Source organism: Cornus florida, unplaced genomic scaffold, assembly GCF_030987335.1.
Source record: "Cornus florida cultivar Cherokee Brave unplaced genomic scaffold, ASM3098733v1 CherokeeBrave_3.0.0_Hap2_Chr04, whole genome shotgun sequence".
Taxonomy (NCBI): domain Eukaryota; kingdom Viridiplantae; phylum Streptophyta; class Magnoliopsida; order Cornales; family Cornaceae; genus Cornus; species Cornus florida.
The window spans coordinates 16,214,190-16,228,730 of record NW_026775574.1 but is presented as its reverse complement, the minus strand read 5'-3'; the positions used below and the strand labels follow the sequence as shown (position 1 = coordinate 16,228,730).

The window sequence follows — 14,541 nt, the reverse complement described above, 5'->3', positions numbered from 1 at the left end:
TATGAAAAGTTGTTTCGTTTATATGTGTATTTAAGATTCGGGGCTAGCTTTTATTGAATCAACCCGCTAGCAAGGGGCAAGTCTCAATCTTCGGGAATTGATTTTGGGTTATTGGTATTTTGTTTAAAGGATAAGGAAAAAAGGGGAGTAAAAAATCCGTGGAAGGTGGAGAAGAATTGGAATGAAATAAGGGTAATAATGATGTGGCCGGACCCACTAAAATTATTTGACCAAAATTCTTTGGTTTGGTTGATGTACCTCACATGGAGGTGATTAGTTACATTTTGTTTGTTTTGTTTATACAAAAGGTGGATTTGGTTTTAGTTGTATATGGAGTATTATAGGGATATAATGTTGGTTTTGTCCCATGGGTAGTAACAGAGCCGGTATAGACCAGGGGCTTCTCTTATTTTATATATATACTTTCCTATAATATGTGTATATTTTTTTGAAAATGTGTAAAAAAGGCTCCCTTCCTGAATTATATATATATAATTTATTAATTTACATCATTCCAAAAATATCAATCTCTATATATATCCACCTATTTCTCTTTATCTATAAACACTAATTTATATGTATTTAGTGTACAATGTGCCCCCGAACAAAAATTCTGGCTCTGTCCTTGCCCATGGGTGATATTTAAAGGAAAATAGAGAAGTACAGAGAGAGGAAAGATGTAGAAAATGCTTTAATTAATCAATGTCAGTAGTGTAGAAAAGTCTAAGGAAAGACACATGTGACTTACGACTGAGATGATTGAATGTAATGATAAGTACATGATTAATTGGGTACGGGATAGAGGAAAATAAGCTTTGGCAGAGTAGGTTGATGGACAATTGGCAACTATAGTTCATCAATATCCTTGGTATTGAGGAAGGTGAGTACACTTAATGGCAAAACAAATTTAATGTTATTGAGGGAGAGTATTATGGTATAAGCCGGCAGTATATAAATTAGGTCTATATTACAGCATTTATTATTTATTTATTTATGTAATTAACCATTTAAGATGCTTGATGAACTCATTGACTTATGAGTTAGGGTTATTTTAAAGGTGAAGGAGGATTAATTAAATTAAGCAATGTTTTGGTTTTTAACTGAGACAATTGAATTTAACAGAGATATAGTCTGGGACTAACCCAATAATGATTTTGCGAAGTTCGGTCAAGGACACTCTATGGGAGTGAATTATCCTTTTGTTATCGCCATTGGGCTAAAGGTGCCCTTAGTATATGGACGTGGTCAGGGACCATCTGGATGAGTAGACGTACAACTCAGCCACATGTGTGTATTTGGTAGTGCGGGACTATGCAATTCACACCATTTAATTGGAGTGGAGCCTGGGCTTATGTGAGATAATTTAATTATATGAATTGATATCCTTGTGATCTATAAACATGATCTATGGCTATGGAATTTATTATATCTCTGATTTATATATTGTGGATGTGAGATTAATGTTTGTATTATGTGAGATAATGGCAATAGAACACCAACTGGGTGGAGTTCCGGGGCTCATGTGAGGTAAGCAAAATTTTAGTAATTTATATATAGATGGGTTACGAGTTCACAAGTTGAGTAATGTTATAAAATGACATCATAGTTGACACAATTGTAGTTAAGTCAATATAATTATTGGATGGTTTGATGATTTGTAGATATTTCGTGGTCACTTATATATGTATATATATATGGATTTTAAGTAAGGATTGACTTGTTAAACGATAATAGTGTTTAATAATTTCTTGTTGAGCTAGTGGGTTCACCCCTTTATCACTTTCAGGTGCATATGGATTTAGCTGGTAAAGGAGGTCAGATTTTCCATATATTGATTTTATTGTTGTTTATTAGCAAAACATTTTGTAATAAGGTTCACTTAGTTGGTGGAATTTTATTTTGTTAGTGGATGTAATAGATTTTTTTTTTTTTTTTTTTTTTTTTTTTTTTTTTTTTTTTTTTTGTATTGATGGATTTTTTTAAAATAAAATTTATTCTTAGTGATTTAATCGTGGATTATTGTGGATGAATTATATGAGTCATGTAACAAATTTTAATATAAATCAAGGTTCTTGTGTTAGAAATTTTGGGGTATAACAGTAATAAAATAGTTTTTATACCAAGTTGGGTAAAGATACGTGCCAGTTACAAAAAAGTTGGTAGAATGAGAAACCTAATAGTTTGTTAATAGAAGGATAATTTTGGTATTACGTGCCAAATCCTACCATATTTTTTTTCTCTAAATTACAAATTTTCCTTTTAAATTCTATCAAATCCCCCATTCCTTTTTAAAATACCATAAATCCAATTTCCATCCTAAAGTAAAGTTCCAAACACAGCGTAATGCTATTGAAAAATTTGAACCAAATTAATAAATAACTAAAGGGGTTTTTATTTCTAAATTTTGATTTTTAAAAATTTTAATTTTGAAAATTTTGTTGGGCAAATGAGTTGAATTTTGTAGGTGTTTTTCTAATTTTATTTTTATTTTATTTTTTTAAGGTCCTATGTAAATTTTTTAGTTCAGGAGTTACTTTCATAATTATGATAATTTATATATAAAAAATACAAATAACTCAAAAGTAATTGCCCGCCACTGCACAATAATGTTCCTAGTATGGCTTAAAACACTCAACCACTCCCTTAGAAAGGCAAATGAGTTTTAAAAAAATAAGGATTCTTGGGAAGGCAAATGAGTTAAAAAATAAGGGGTTTTTCGGAATTTGAAAGGCTTTTGTTAAGGTCCTATGGAAATTTTTTTTTCGAGTTCAGTGGGGGTACTTTCATAATTATCAAAATTTATATGTATCAAATACAAGGACTTGCTTGATTTGTAATTATGAAAACCGTTTTATGTTCTCGAAAAACTAAAAACAATACAAAAAATACTGTTTGGTTCAATTTTCTGAAAACTAAGTTATAAAAAGGGTAAAGTACAATAAACCCCCTTTAACCATACCCAAGTGCAACTAACCCCCCTCAATTACAAATAACATCTCTCAATTATGGTCTTGGTGTGGTCTTAGGACAGAGAAGGTTATTCCGGTCATCTCTTATCACCAAAAATTTAAAAAGTCCATTTTACCCCTCATCAAACCACAAATAGAGATAGAGAGAAATGCGTTGAGAGAGAAAGAAAGAACCAGAGAGAGAACTCTGAACTGCCCGAAGGTGTGATGGCCATCAATTAAAAGGGTTTCTGAAAATACGCCGGAGCAATTCGTCCTCATGATTGTATCGAGCAAGAAAAAGTACACCGACTGCATCACCGAAGAAGGAGAGGCATCTGGTTTGTTGGGTTCAATAACAGAATATATGTGCGAGAAGGAGGCAATGGTGGTGGTGGGCAGTGGGTTTGTGGATTAGAATGAAAAGTTTGAGTTTCCAAGGCGATAGAGATAGAAGGTCGTGGCAAATGGTGGTGGCGATGATGGTGGTTGTGGCAGTGGGTTTGTGGTTTCAATTGGGTTTGACGGCGTGCGGTGAGGTTCGGTAGGAATTATTTCCAAGGGTTGTATCGGGTTTAACTGAGCACGTAATCAGGTGATGGGTTAATCACATCCTCTGTCCTTGTGGAAACTGTGCACTCCGGTGGGTTAATCACAACAAGTTTTGAGGCTTTATTGGGCTTTGGGGATCAACAATTGGATCCAAGGCATGGTCAAGCTTGATGGTGAAATCGAACGAGGTGCCAATTTATTTTTGTCTATCAGATTCTGAATGGCATCCTGAATCAGGTGTTATTGAATTGGGGTTTCTGGATACATACATATATATATAATAGAGTTGCATCACGACTTAGACCCATCATGCACCAAATCAGACTTTTCTTTTTTCTTCTCGGCTTGAGGTGGATTGAGGAAAACAAAAGATTGATCGAAAAATGTTTTGAGATAGTGGTGTTGTTCGTTCATGGTGATCCTGAATCATACCATTACTGCCAAAGGCTAATCATAGGAACTCGCCTTCATCTTCTTTTGAATTAATACCTGCACATTCATTCACCAGTGAGCCTGAATCTTGCCTGAACTATGAACACAAGGCTAACAAGCAGCAGAAAAAGCCTGTCTTCTTCATCCCGACCTCATCGATGGGGTTTTTTTTTTTTTTTTTTGAAGGTGTAAGGATTGTTTGGTGGGTATTGGACTATTGAGTGGTCAACAAGGGCTGTATGGTCCTTTAAACAAATATACCAAATCACGTGCCAGACAAACCTTAAAAAATGATCCGTGGGTCACTGGAGGTAAGTTGCAACCAAACAACTAAGTATAGGGTGGTTTTCTGCTACTTTAAAAATTCAGGGGTTTTTTTTGCTTTTTTTTTTTTTTTTTGCTTATTGGGGTATAGTTGAGGGGAGTTTATTGCACTTTACCTTTATAAAAATGACTTTTTTCAAAGAACAATCTTTTATAGTTCTCTAAAAACTATTATCTATTTTCTGAATTTCTAAAAACTGTTTAGAGTTACAAACCAAGCATGCCCCAAATAACTCGAAATTCCCCACCGAACAGTCTGGACCCAAGGTGGCTCCACTGCACAAAATATAGTTTAAACACTCAATCTCTCCCCCTCCTCAAAGGGAAAGGCCATAGTATCTGAGCTAATGCTCATTGGTGACATAACCTGATCAATGCAAATTTGCTATTACGGAGTTGTTTTATGGTTCAGTGATATAGCAATAAATACATTATTGCTTGCTTATTTTAGGACTAACAGTCTCATGCTAAGCTTCTGGCTTGAGAAAATGCCACCAAGAGTGTGATCACTAAAAGCTACTTGCAACAGCTCTGACCATCGGAATGTGCAGCGTTGTTACTTCCTGCATCCATTGTGCAGGTCTGATCATCAAGAGTAGTATCGTCGTTACCAACATCCTCTGGTGGAAAGGAAATGAAGCCGAGTTTAGTACGGAAAGAAAGAGAGATGAAAATCAAATACCGCAAGGTGGGCAATGGTTTAACATACCTTCACCATTGACTGCCGTGGCATAAGCTTCACGTCTTGCACGGGGTTGTTGGTGCGGCGTGGGCTGATAATAAAACATTCATGAGAAAGAAATAGAATAAGAGTTACACCATGAAATTTTTTGTCACCAATGGACATTAAGATAAGGTCTAGTGTTAGAGCTCTACGAGCAAATATTGTGGTTGTGTGTGAGTTTGCTTAAACTTTTGAAAAAGAAAGGATTATCTGTTAATTTTCAAAGGTCAAGGTATTAAAACTTGTTGAGAAGTGTGTTTTGTCCCAATGTTATAATATACAAAAATGTATACAGGCAAGAACATTAGAAGGCAATCCTTACATAGTATTTTACAACAATAATAGGTGCATTGTACAAAGAGAATGGGTGCTTTTATTTTTCTATCTAGAGACATGAATCATAAATGGTTGAAGAAAAGGTTAATGTTTGCAGCATTAAAAAAATCAATACCAGTGAAAGATTTAAGTACCTGTAATTTTGGGCGGAGAGCCTCTAGTGGTCCTTTGGCCTTCTGTCCTCGCATAAAAAATGTTAGGCATTTAAGCATGGGAGCTCTCGAAAACAAGATCTTTAATTGGAAGGATAATGATTCTTACACGGAGGACTTCAACCTAATTACTCAGTAGAATAAATTGCATCCGTGAGATGCATACAATGGGACCCAACTTTGAATCTCAATGTATATACATCTAACGGATGCATGTTATTCAACCGAGGACTTAGGTTGAAGTTCACAATGTCAATAGTATTGTTCTAATTGGAAAGAGCAATGGTACACATTGCGACACCCGACTTGTCAGGTGTCTTTAATAGTGGTGGGTCCCCCACCACAGTAGGTAGGGCCCACCACTACCTCTATGAGACACCCCGTACAGTTGGGATGTCACAAAGTTTTGAATTTTTCTATTTAGAAAGGGTTATCATTAGCTAACAAAATTAGAGTTGCAAATAAAGTTCAAGTACCTTTCCCAATGCCCAATCTGCAGAATCAAAGAAAGCACGTTCATGGTCCTGGCAATAAATTAACTAAATTAGATAAATCACTTCTTCTTTGTTTTTTTTTTGTAAATAAGAGCACGCACCCACGATGTCCAAACTTGAACTCTCAACCTCCCTCATGGAAGAAGGAAGAGACATCGCTTGAGTTAAGGGCTCGATGCAGCTTAAGATAAATCACACAAGTTCAATCTGAATAGTGTCCATGAGTAATCAAATAATGATGAAAGGGCAGTTACCTTGGATATTAATGGTGGTTTTTTTGGTAACATTCCTCCATACTTTTTCTTGATTACATTCTCCTAAAAATGAGGGAAAAAAAGAATCATCATCATCTTCATCAAAACAACACTATTTCAAACACCAATTGATTGGAGTTATGCCAATCAAGAATGCTAGATCATAACTGGATGCAAGGAGATTTGGGAAACCTCAATGCGAACAGAATTTTAGACAATCATGTAAAGTTTTTCACATTTTATGCTGGATGAATGCTGTCACAACATTTTAGCCCAGCTTTGAACATATCATTGAGTCCAGAAGATCTACCAGAGAATCATGAAGTAAGAGCCAACAAGGACCTTTTTTTTTACAAAAATTTCCATAAATATACCATTTTCGAACATATCTTCATGTGTTATGGTGAACCAGACAACAGGCAGCATTTTTTAACTAGTTTCAATGACCAACGGTTCAGTGACCTAGCGGTATCAGCCTCTTACTTCTCAAAGGGAGGTCAGGGGTTCAAGTCTTAGAAGAGACGTGTGTGTGAGTACCAATTAATGGCAAAAAAAAAAAACACTAGTTTCAATGATGGCTTGTCCAGTCCTCGGGGCTTTCCTAAAAATGTATTAATCAGAATCATGAAATGCAAATGCCTCAGCATTACTTATTACCTCCTGCTGATGGGAGGGCACGGGATTTTCTTCACTTATCTCCAACTGGTTTGGATCTCCCGCAGAAGTTTTGGCATCTGCTTGATTGTCATTAGTGTCCACATGATCTAGCTCCTTATCACCGTCGCTGTTTGCCTCAATACCATCCAAAGAATCTAACTCCTTAACACTGTCACTTTTTGCAACCGACATTTTGCACACCTTAAAGAGATCTGCAACAGTAAATAGATGACTTAATAGCAGATTCAAGCATCTTTATTACCATTTCACTCTGATAAAATAGGAATTAAACCATGCATGCAAAAGACCAAAAGACTATTACCTAATGTAGCAAAGCTGAGTGGTGGGAGAGGTAAATTGAGCACATACCTAACATTCGACATTATTTGTACAAAGTAACTGCTATTCGAGTTGAATATACAAATCAAGTAATAACCAGTGTCACCTATTCACTTTCCAATTGTGTTACATAAAGGCATCACGATGATCACATAAACCTTGGTGGAGGTTTCTAACAGTAACCTCACAGGAGGATTCTGCGCAACAACGATTCCTCCTAGGCCTTTGCATTGACACTCACCTCCCTTCAAAATCTATGCTTAAAAGAACTTAAAAATCAGTTCGGTCCAGTCATGTACTTGATGAATCACATAATCGATATTTACTTGTTTTGTTACTTGTTTGCAATACAAATGCATAAGATTAGCTCGCTATATGGTGCATAGCTCAAGTCTATATGAAATATTGTGACATTGGATCTTCACATCTGAAACCCGGTCATGCAACAGTTAAAGGTTCCAAAGAGGAGGCATGACAAAATCAAATGGTGTCAACTCACCAAATAATATTTTGGTGACATGACCAGGTCTCAGACGGATAGGAAGGCTCACTCTCACCTCCTCCCCCATCCCCCATCCCAGAGCAAGAGAAGTATTTTTAGAATAATACAAACAATACTAACTTAGCAATATGCATATTAATTTGACCAAAACAATACTGCAAATGAGCAACATTACCATATCAGCAACCGTAAAATCCAAAATTAATATTATAAACGATTAAAAAAAAATTGCTAAAAGTAGCTACTACAATTTATGTGTTGAATTAAATAATTCAAGGATGAGTACAATACAATGATAAAGTTAAGTCTGTCTTTTATGAAAAAAAGAAAAAGAAAAGAAGAAGTTAAGTCTGTCTTCGGCCTTTCCCCAGCTCTGCATAGGCTATACCAGCACGACTGATGGCCTTTTTAGGTGAATACTTCAAGGAAGATTTGGCCGCTCTACTTATTTTAAATATTTAAAATTTTTAAGTAAATAAAATTAAGCCTAAGTCAAGTGATATATAGGACTTTCAACACAAAAAGGCATTATAGTATATATTGATAAAACAGTCCAAAATCTAGTAAAATTCATAAATCAAGAAACATATATGTCATATATATAATTTTTGACTAAGATAGTCCAAAATTCAAACATTTGATGCCATGGTTCCCTTTTTTTATTTGATAAAATCCAAATTGTGCTGCAATTGGATTTTTATTTATTTATTTTATTTTTTTCTTTCTTCACACTCTAAAACCCAGATGAAATAATAGATAATTGACTATTAATATTTATAATATTAAGCAATTTACTCATCAATTTCAATTATAGAACCTCCGAAAAGTACACAAAACACTATATTCTATCATCTATATGCATATTACCAATCAAAGTCCAAAACCCAAAACAGATAAAGCCCAGGTGAGAACACTTGATGGTAGATAATTGAATGCTAATATTTACAAGATTAAGCACAATTTGATATATAATTTATGAATATATTTATCACTTTTAAAACCATAGAACAACCAGAAAGTAATATTTATTTAGTACAAGAAGGACAAAGATGAAAGTGGGTGTTTTACCTATCTGATTAACCACCGGAGAATCGCCGGAGAAGAAGTGTATCGAATTCCAGAGCAAATGGCAAGTCCCGCTTCCAAATGTCTCCACGCAAAGGTTGCGTTCTAAAACTACAGGAGAATATGGGCTCTCTCTTTGAGGGCTAGGTGGGATATGATCATAGGAGTGTCTTCATGGGCCTAGAGTTGGGCCTTCAGAGGCCTGAGAGTTTTTGCTGGGTTTGGTCCTGCCATTTGGGCTTGTCGGTTCGTTCTATCTGGGCCTAGATTTGTTTTTGACAAAACCTCCACCTACGAGGTACCTCGGGAATATTTGCATGGCAAAGTTGAAGTCAATATGACTGTTTGTCTCCTTAGCTGCTGCACATTCTTAGCCTCTACATCAATTCGATGTCAAGAATGTATTTTTAAATGGAGACTTACTTGATATTATATATATGAATCCTGTATAACAAATTGATTACTAAATTTGGACGTGCTGTTGAATTAGATCCGATCATTCTACTCATCCTGGCAGTGCATGAAGGATCTCTAATTAGAGTATTTTCCACCAATGTGTCCCTAAATATTTAGGACTCAAAATTTCAATAGTCCAAAACCATGTACTTGATTAATCATCCAAATCTTCATATATTGCTTTGATAATAATAACTGACAGCCTTGAGCCAATGGATAGTCATGAAAACTTTTATCTTCATACACGAGAAATGATGAGTTTTCAATAAAAAAAACATACATGTCCATTAATTGGACATGCCCCATGATAAATTCCCTTGAGGGGAGAGAACCTCTATATCACTTATTCCCGAAGTGTTTTTGATAAATGTTATATCCAGTTACATATTAGTTGTTACTGTCCCACGCCAAATCCGGACCGGAAATGTTTTGGTAATAGTAGATAGATAGCACAACCTAATAATTTAAGTTTCTGAATTAGATAACAAGAGCTCGACTTGTTTTAAGTGGTATAAGAACAGCCCAGTTCGGACTTTACAGGGTAACGGAAACAACATACTATTCCTTGTCCTTGTGTTTGGTTGCACAGGGCCTCCACACCTCCAGTCCACTGTCCATTGTAGGTTTTATGGTTAAAACCTCCAGTCCCCTAAATATAAATGCAGACATACCCTTGAACTTTCATTACTTTAATTTTAGAACATTAGTGAGACTTGATCACAAGGCTACTTCATTGATTGTTGATTAGTACTAAAAATTGTAACAAGCCATGTCACTAACCATCATGGAATATTTTGATGATGGTGTTGGAATAAACAATGACACATTATATATGACATGAGATGGAGCAAGTAGGAGCAGGTATAGTTCTAGAATACTAATAACATGTCACAAAATTTACACACATAGTATGTGCTTAATTAAAGAAGTGGGAATCATTGCTCACTAAAGATTTACCAAACCTAACACTTACATTGATTGGTGTTACATTCTTGGATTATTAGAGATGATATTACTTGCTTTGATAAGCTAATTTGTATAAATGCATACCTTACTTCATCACCTCTTTAAAAGAGTGTGAGCAAACTAATCTTTATCTCATGGCAGTACTAAAGCTTCAAAAAGAAAAAGAGAATAATAACCAAAAATAAAAAATAATAATAATAATAATTTAAAAAAGAGAGGAGCAAATGAAGTCAGGACCACTAGAAACTGCTGAGGCTTATTGTTGGATTATTTGAGATGATCTTGCTTTGCTAAGCTAATTTGTATAATATGCAAATTGCATAAAAATATCTCTCCACTTTCAATTTTTGGCACAAAACCCTCCTACAAATTTATTTTGACCTAAAACTCCCTAAACGGTCTTGTTAGTGATGTTATAATAACGAAAATACCCCTTAATATATATATTTTTTAAAAATGGTGCTCTTTAATATAAGATTAAGATTAATATTAATTCAAATAACTCATTCGACAATTATTTTCCAAAATAAAAAATAAAAAATTCAATGGTGCAATCTATAATAAGAAAGTAAAAACTCCTTGTAACAAATTTCAAAATTTTCTTAAATTTTATTTTTTAAAAATTAAAAAGGGAGGCATTTTCGTCATTATAACATCACTTTGCAATAATTGAATAGTTCAGGGGGTTTTACGTCAAATTTTTTTTTTGTAGGGGATTTGTGCCAAAAATTAAAAGTGGAGGAGTTTTATGCAATTTTCCCTTAGTATAAATTTGTACCTTACCCCTCACTTCATTCAAACAGTGTTAAGCTAAAACCAAGCTTCACCATCTCATAGCAGTACTAAAACTTCAAACAGAAGAAGATGAAATCAGGACCACTTGAAGCTGGTGAGGTCTCCAAGGTTTCAACCCCAACAAAAGGTGTGAGCAGAGGGGTGTCCATAGTGGACCTCATTCTCCGAATTTTCGCAGCCATTGGAACTCTAGCAAGTGCTGCGTCCATGGGAACTTCTCAGGAGACGCTTCCTTTTGTCACGCAGTTCGTACGATTCAATGCTCAATACAATGATATTGATACCTTCGTGTGAGTATCGATTTTCATTTTGAAATTAAAATTATATATGTATGTATATAACATTTTGATATATAGATATGTGTGTGTGTGTGTGTGTTCTGCCAAACTGCAGGTTGTTTGTGATTGTCAATTCCATAGTATGTGCATATCTTGTTATCGTCTCTCTCCCACTATCCAGCTTCCACATTATCAGGAGTGGAGTAAGAACCAGTAGGCTCGTATTGATCATCCTTGATACGGTAAGATGATGTTTCTTATAATTTTGTTTAGCAAGCTCACAAAATTTTCTCTTTATTTATTCATTCATTTATTTTTATGTTTTTTATTTTAAAATTTTTATCCGGTAAATACTAGCACGCACAAACATTGCCCATGTAGGGGATCGAAAACCTTCCCCTCTTTGAGTATTTGTGACTTCAATCGCAAATACCTTAGATTTTAAATTTTAAGACCAAAATTTACTTCAATCACAAAAACCTTAAATTTTACAACCAAATCATTTTGGTTGCAAATATTTTGTGACTTTTTTAGTTTGGTCCGCAAAATGTTTGGTTTGTTGTAGTGAAGGTTATACTATTGGACTAATGACCATTGGAAAACTCGGGAAAGATTCGAGTCATAAAAATCATTAAATAACCTCCTAGAGAACATTTAAAGGTGATTCCGGATATGCAAATTCTAAAGAATCATACACTTTCTACTTAGAAATAGCAAAAATATGTTCCAAGTTCAAATATTCTAAAAAATTAAGAAACAATGTTCTATAAAGTTGATCCAATTAACCTCTTTTTATTTTGTAGTGTTTTATATTGCATGTAGTCATAGAAAACTGTCTATAAATGAAATTTTGAACTGTTTTTACTTTTCTAGATAGTCTGAAAACTGAAAAATATTCTCAGAAAAGGGTGCTTCAACATGCCAAATTTTGGCTTATAAAATAGAGAAAAGTAGTTCTGAATTTGCAGGTTTTTAGCTCCTAACACTGTTTTGTCCATGACTAAATACATGTTATGACTTCTAATTCCCGACAAGGAGCAATTACCTAGACTTCATGAAAAGGTAGATTGTGGACATACACAACCTTTGCTATTATTTATAAAAAAAAGAAAAAAGAAACTCATTATTAACCAACGAAACACAACTTCAAGGGGATTCTAATTCCCTTGGACCACGTGCATGTGAATTGGGGACTACATATAACCGATGGTGAATTATGAAATGTTATGAGACGTACCACAATTATCGGAAAAAGAAGAAGTTAATTGAGTAATCTTGAGATTCTTATGGATCTTGCTCTAACATTGTGAAGGCAATGGTGAGTCTTCTCACCGCGGCGGCTTCAGCAGCAGTAACCATCGTATACTTGTTACACAATGGGAACGCTTCAGCAAACTGGTTCCCGATATGCCAACAGTTCCAGAACTTCTGCCAAACCACTTCTGGAGCTTTGATCGGCTCTTTTTGTTCCATCGTTATGTTTATAATACTAATCCCTCTGTCGGCCTTCGCATTGTCACGACACTAATTGTCTTCAGGGGACTGCCAATTTCATCTGTGTGACTGTGTGTATTTGATGATCATTTATGTGTGTATCTATAAGTTATATACAGTATATCTTATCTTCACGTATCTTCGTGCTTTATATTCAAAAGTGTGTGACTTTTTGTACAGTTGCTTGAAAATACAACTTGCAAAGCAATTTTACAATTTCATGTAACAGAAATAAAAGACATTAAAGAAAGAATGGATACAGATATACTACTACATTTTACTCCTTCACTCTCTCTATGAATAATGTTCGATTTTGGAATCGTGTGAATTTAGGTGTAGTCAAGGTCAAGGTATAAACCGCGGCTTGCATTTTTTTTTTTTCTTTGGTTGATACTGGCTTGTTTGGACCGTGTGCATTGTTTTTAATTTGCTTTAAATGATATAATGGACACTTCCTGGAAATTGCTGTATATTCTGCTTTTAGATCAAGAATGGAGCTTCCTGGAAAGACAATGTTGGAGACAATGCTTAGTATAAAAGGCAATGTTAAGGCTCATTCTCACACACACACACACACACACACGAGGAATTTCACACACCTTGGAATGAAAGAAGTTGGGTATTATTAATTGGATCATCCCCACTACACAATCTTGTCTCGAAAATGAATAAAAGAATCTAACTCCTTATCACTGTCACTGTTTGCGGCTGACATTTTGGACCGTGTGCATTGTTTTTTCTTTGGCCGGCTTGTTTGGACCTTGTGCATTGTTTTTAATTTGCTTTGATTGATATAATGGACACTTCCTGGAAATTGCTGTATCTTCTGCTTTGAAATCAAGAATGGAGCTTCCTGGAAATATAAGGTTGGAGACAATGCTTATAAAAGTCAATGTTAAGGCTCATCCTTACACACACACACACCAGAGGAATTTCCCACACCTTACACACACACACACAAGAGGAATTTCCCACATCCTTACACACACACACAGCAGAGGAATTTCCCACACCTTGGAATGAAAGAAGTTGGGTATTATTAATTGGGTCATCTCCAGTACTCGATCTTGTCTCGAAAATGAACAAAAATTCATTAGAGGAAGTGAATAATAATAGGTTGCAACCTATTTTCTGATATGGCAGTAGTGGAAGAGCAATAAGGCAGCTCCAAAAATCACTTCCTCTAATGATTTTTTATTCATTTTTTAACCAATGATGTTACTTTTTAAACTCTTATAATATTTACTTATAAATAGTGGTCAAATGGTAACATTTCACTTTTTTGTAATTGCAAAACGTGTTAAATGCGAAGGACATGCCCAAATATAAATCACCTTGAAGCAGCAAGGGACCACTGCAGGACCCAATGGGAATCACTTCAGAGGATTAGCACCCCAAGACTGAAGCTTCCTGGAAGTACGAGGTTGGGGACCATGCTTAGTATAAAAGGCAATAATAAAAAATCATTAGAGGAAGTGATTTTTGGACAGTTATTGCTCTTTCACTGCTGTCATATCAGAAAATAGGTGGCAACCCAGTGCCAACCATCATCTTAAACGACAACCCTTACACCTTCACTGCATTCGTTAAAGATGATGGTTGGCACTGGGTTGCCACCTATTTGGGTCTTCCCCTCGATTATATGTTGCTTCATAAATCATTAGAGGAGGATTGAGTACTGGGATGATCCCAATTAATAATACCTAACTTCTTTCAGTCCAAGGTGTGGGAAAACACTCAATTCGATACACTTCATCTTCTTCTCCGGCGATC

General features: G+C 35.1%; 2 protein-coding genes across 2 annotated transcripts; one reads left to right on the top strand and one right to left on the bottom strand.

Moving 5' to 3' along the window:
• Nucleotides 1-4,131: 4,131 nt before the first annotated feature.
• LOC132302862 (uncharacterized) lies at nt 4,132-8,893 on the bottom strand. The gene is made up of 7 exons (XM_059799848.1): nt 8,783-8,893; nt 6,874-7,085; nt 6,217-6,279; nt 5,945-5,992; nt 5,451-5,492; nt 4,966-5,029; nt 4,132-4,876 (listed from the first exon to the last, which is right to left on the bottom strand). Exons 2-7 carry the CDS (start codon nt 7,063-7,065, stop codon nt 4,773-4,775), a joined length of 513 nt encoding a protein of 170 aa, XP_059655831.1. The 5' UTR covers nt 7,066-7,085; nt 8,783-8,893; the 3' UTR covers nt 4,132-4,772.
• A 2,143-nt stretch (nt 8,894-11,036) lies between these two features.
• LOC132302183 (casparian strip membrane protein 3) lies at nt 11,037-13,030 on the top strand. The gene is made up of 3 exons (XM_059799061.1): nt 11,037-11,286; nt 11,390-11,516; nt 12,587-13,030. The coding sequence occupies exons 1-3, from the start codon at nt 11,066-11,068 to the stop codon at nt 12,800-12,802; spliced, it is 564 nt and encodes a 187-aa protein (XP_059655044.1). The 5' UTR covers nt 11,037-11,065; the 3' UTR covers nt 12,803-13,030.
• Nucleotides 13,031-14,541: the final 1,511 nt, after the last annotated feature.

Coding starts and splice junctions, on each gene's coding strand:
- LOC132302183 (XM_059799061.1), top strand. CDS start 11,066: ATGAAATCAGGACCACTTGAAGCTGGTGAGGTCTCCAAGGTTTCAACC. Junction 11,287..11,389: donor AATGATATTGATACCTTCGT/GTGAGTATCGAT, acceptor GCCAAACTGCAG/GTTGTTTGTGATTGTCAATT. Junction 11,517..12,586: donor TATTGATCATCCTTGATACG/GTAAGATGATGT, acceptor AACATTGTGAAG/GCAATGGTGAGTCTTCTCAC.
- LOC132302862 (XM_059799848.1), bottom strand. CDS start 7,065: ATGTCGGTTGCAAAAAGTGACAGTGTTAAGGAGTTAGATTCTTTGGAT. Junction 5,493..5,944: donor CAGATTGGGCATTGGGAAAG/GTACTTGAACTT, acceptor ATGCGAGGACAG/AAGGCCAAAGGACCACTAGA. Junction 5,030..5,450: donor CTCTCCGCCCAAAATTACAG/GTACTTAAATCT, acceptor TTTTATTATCAG/CCCACGCCGCACCAACAACC.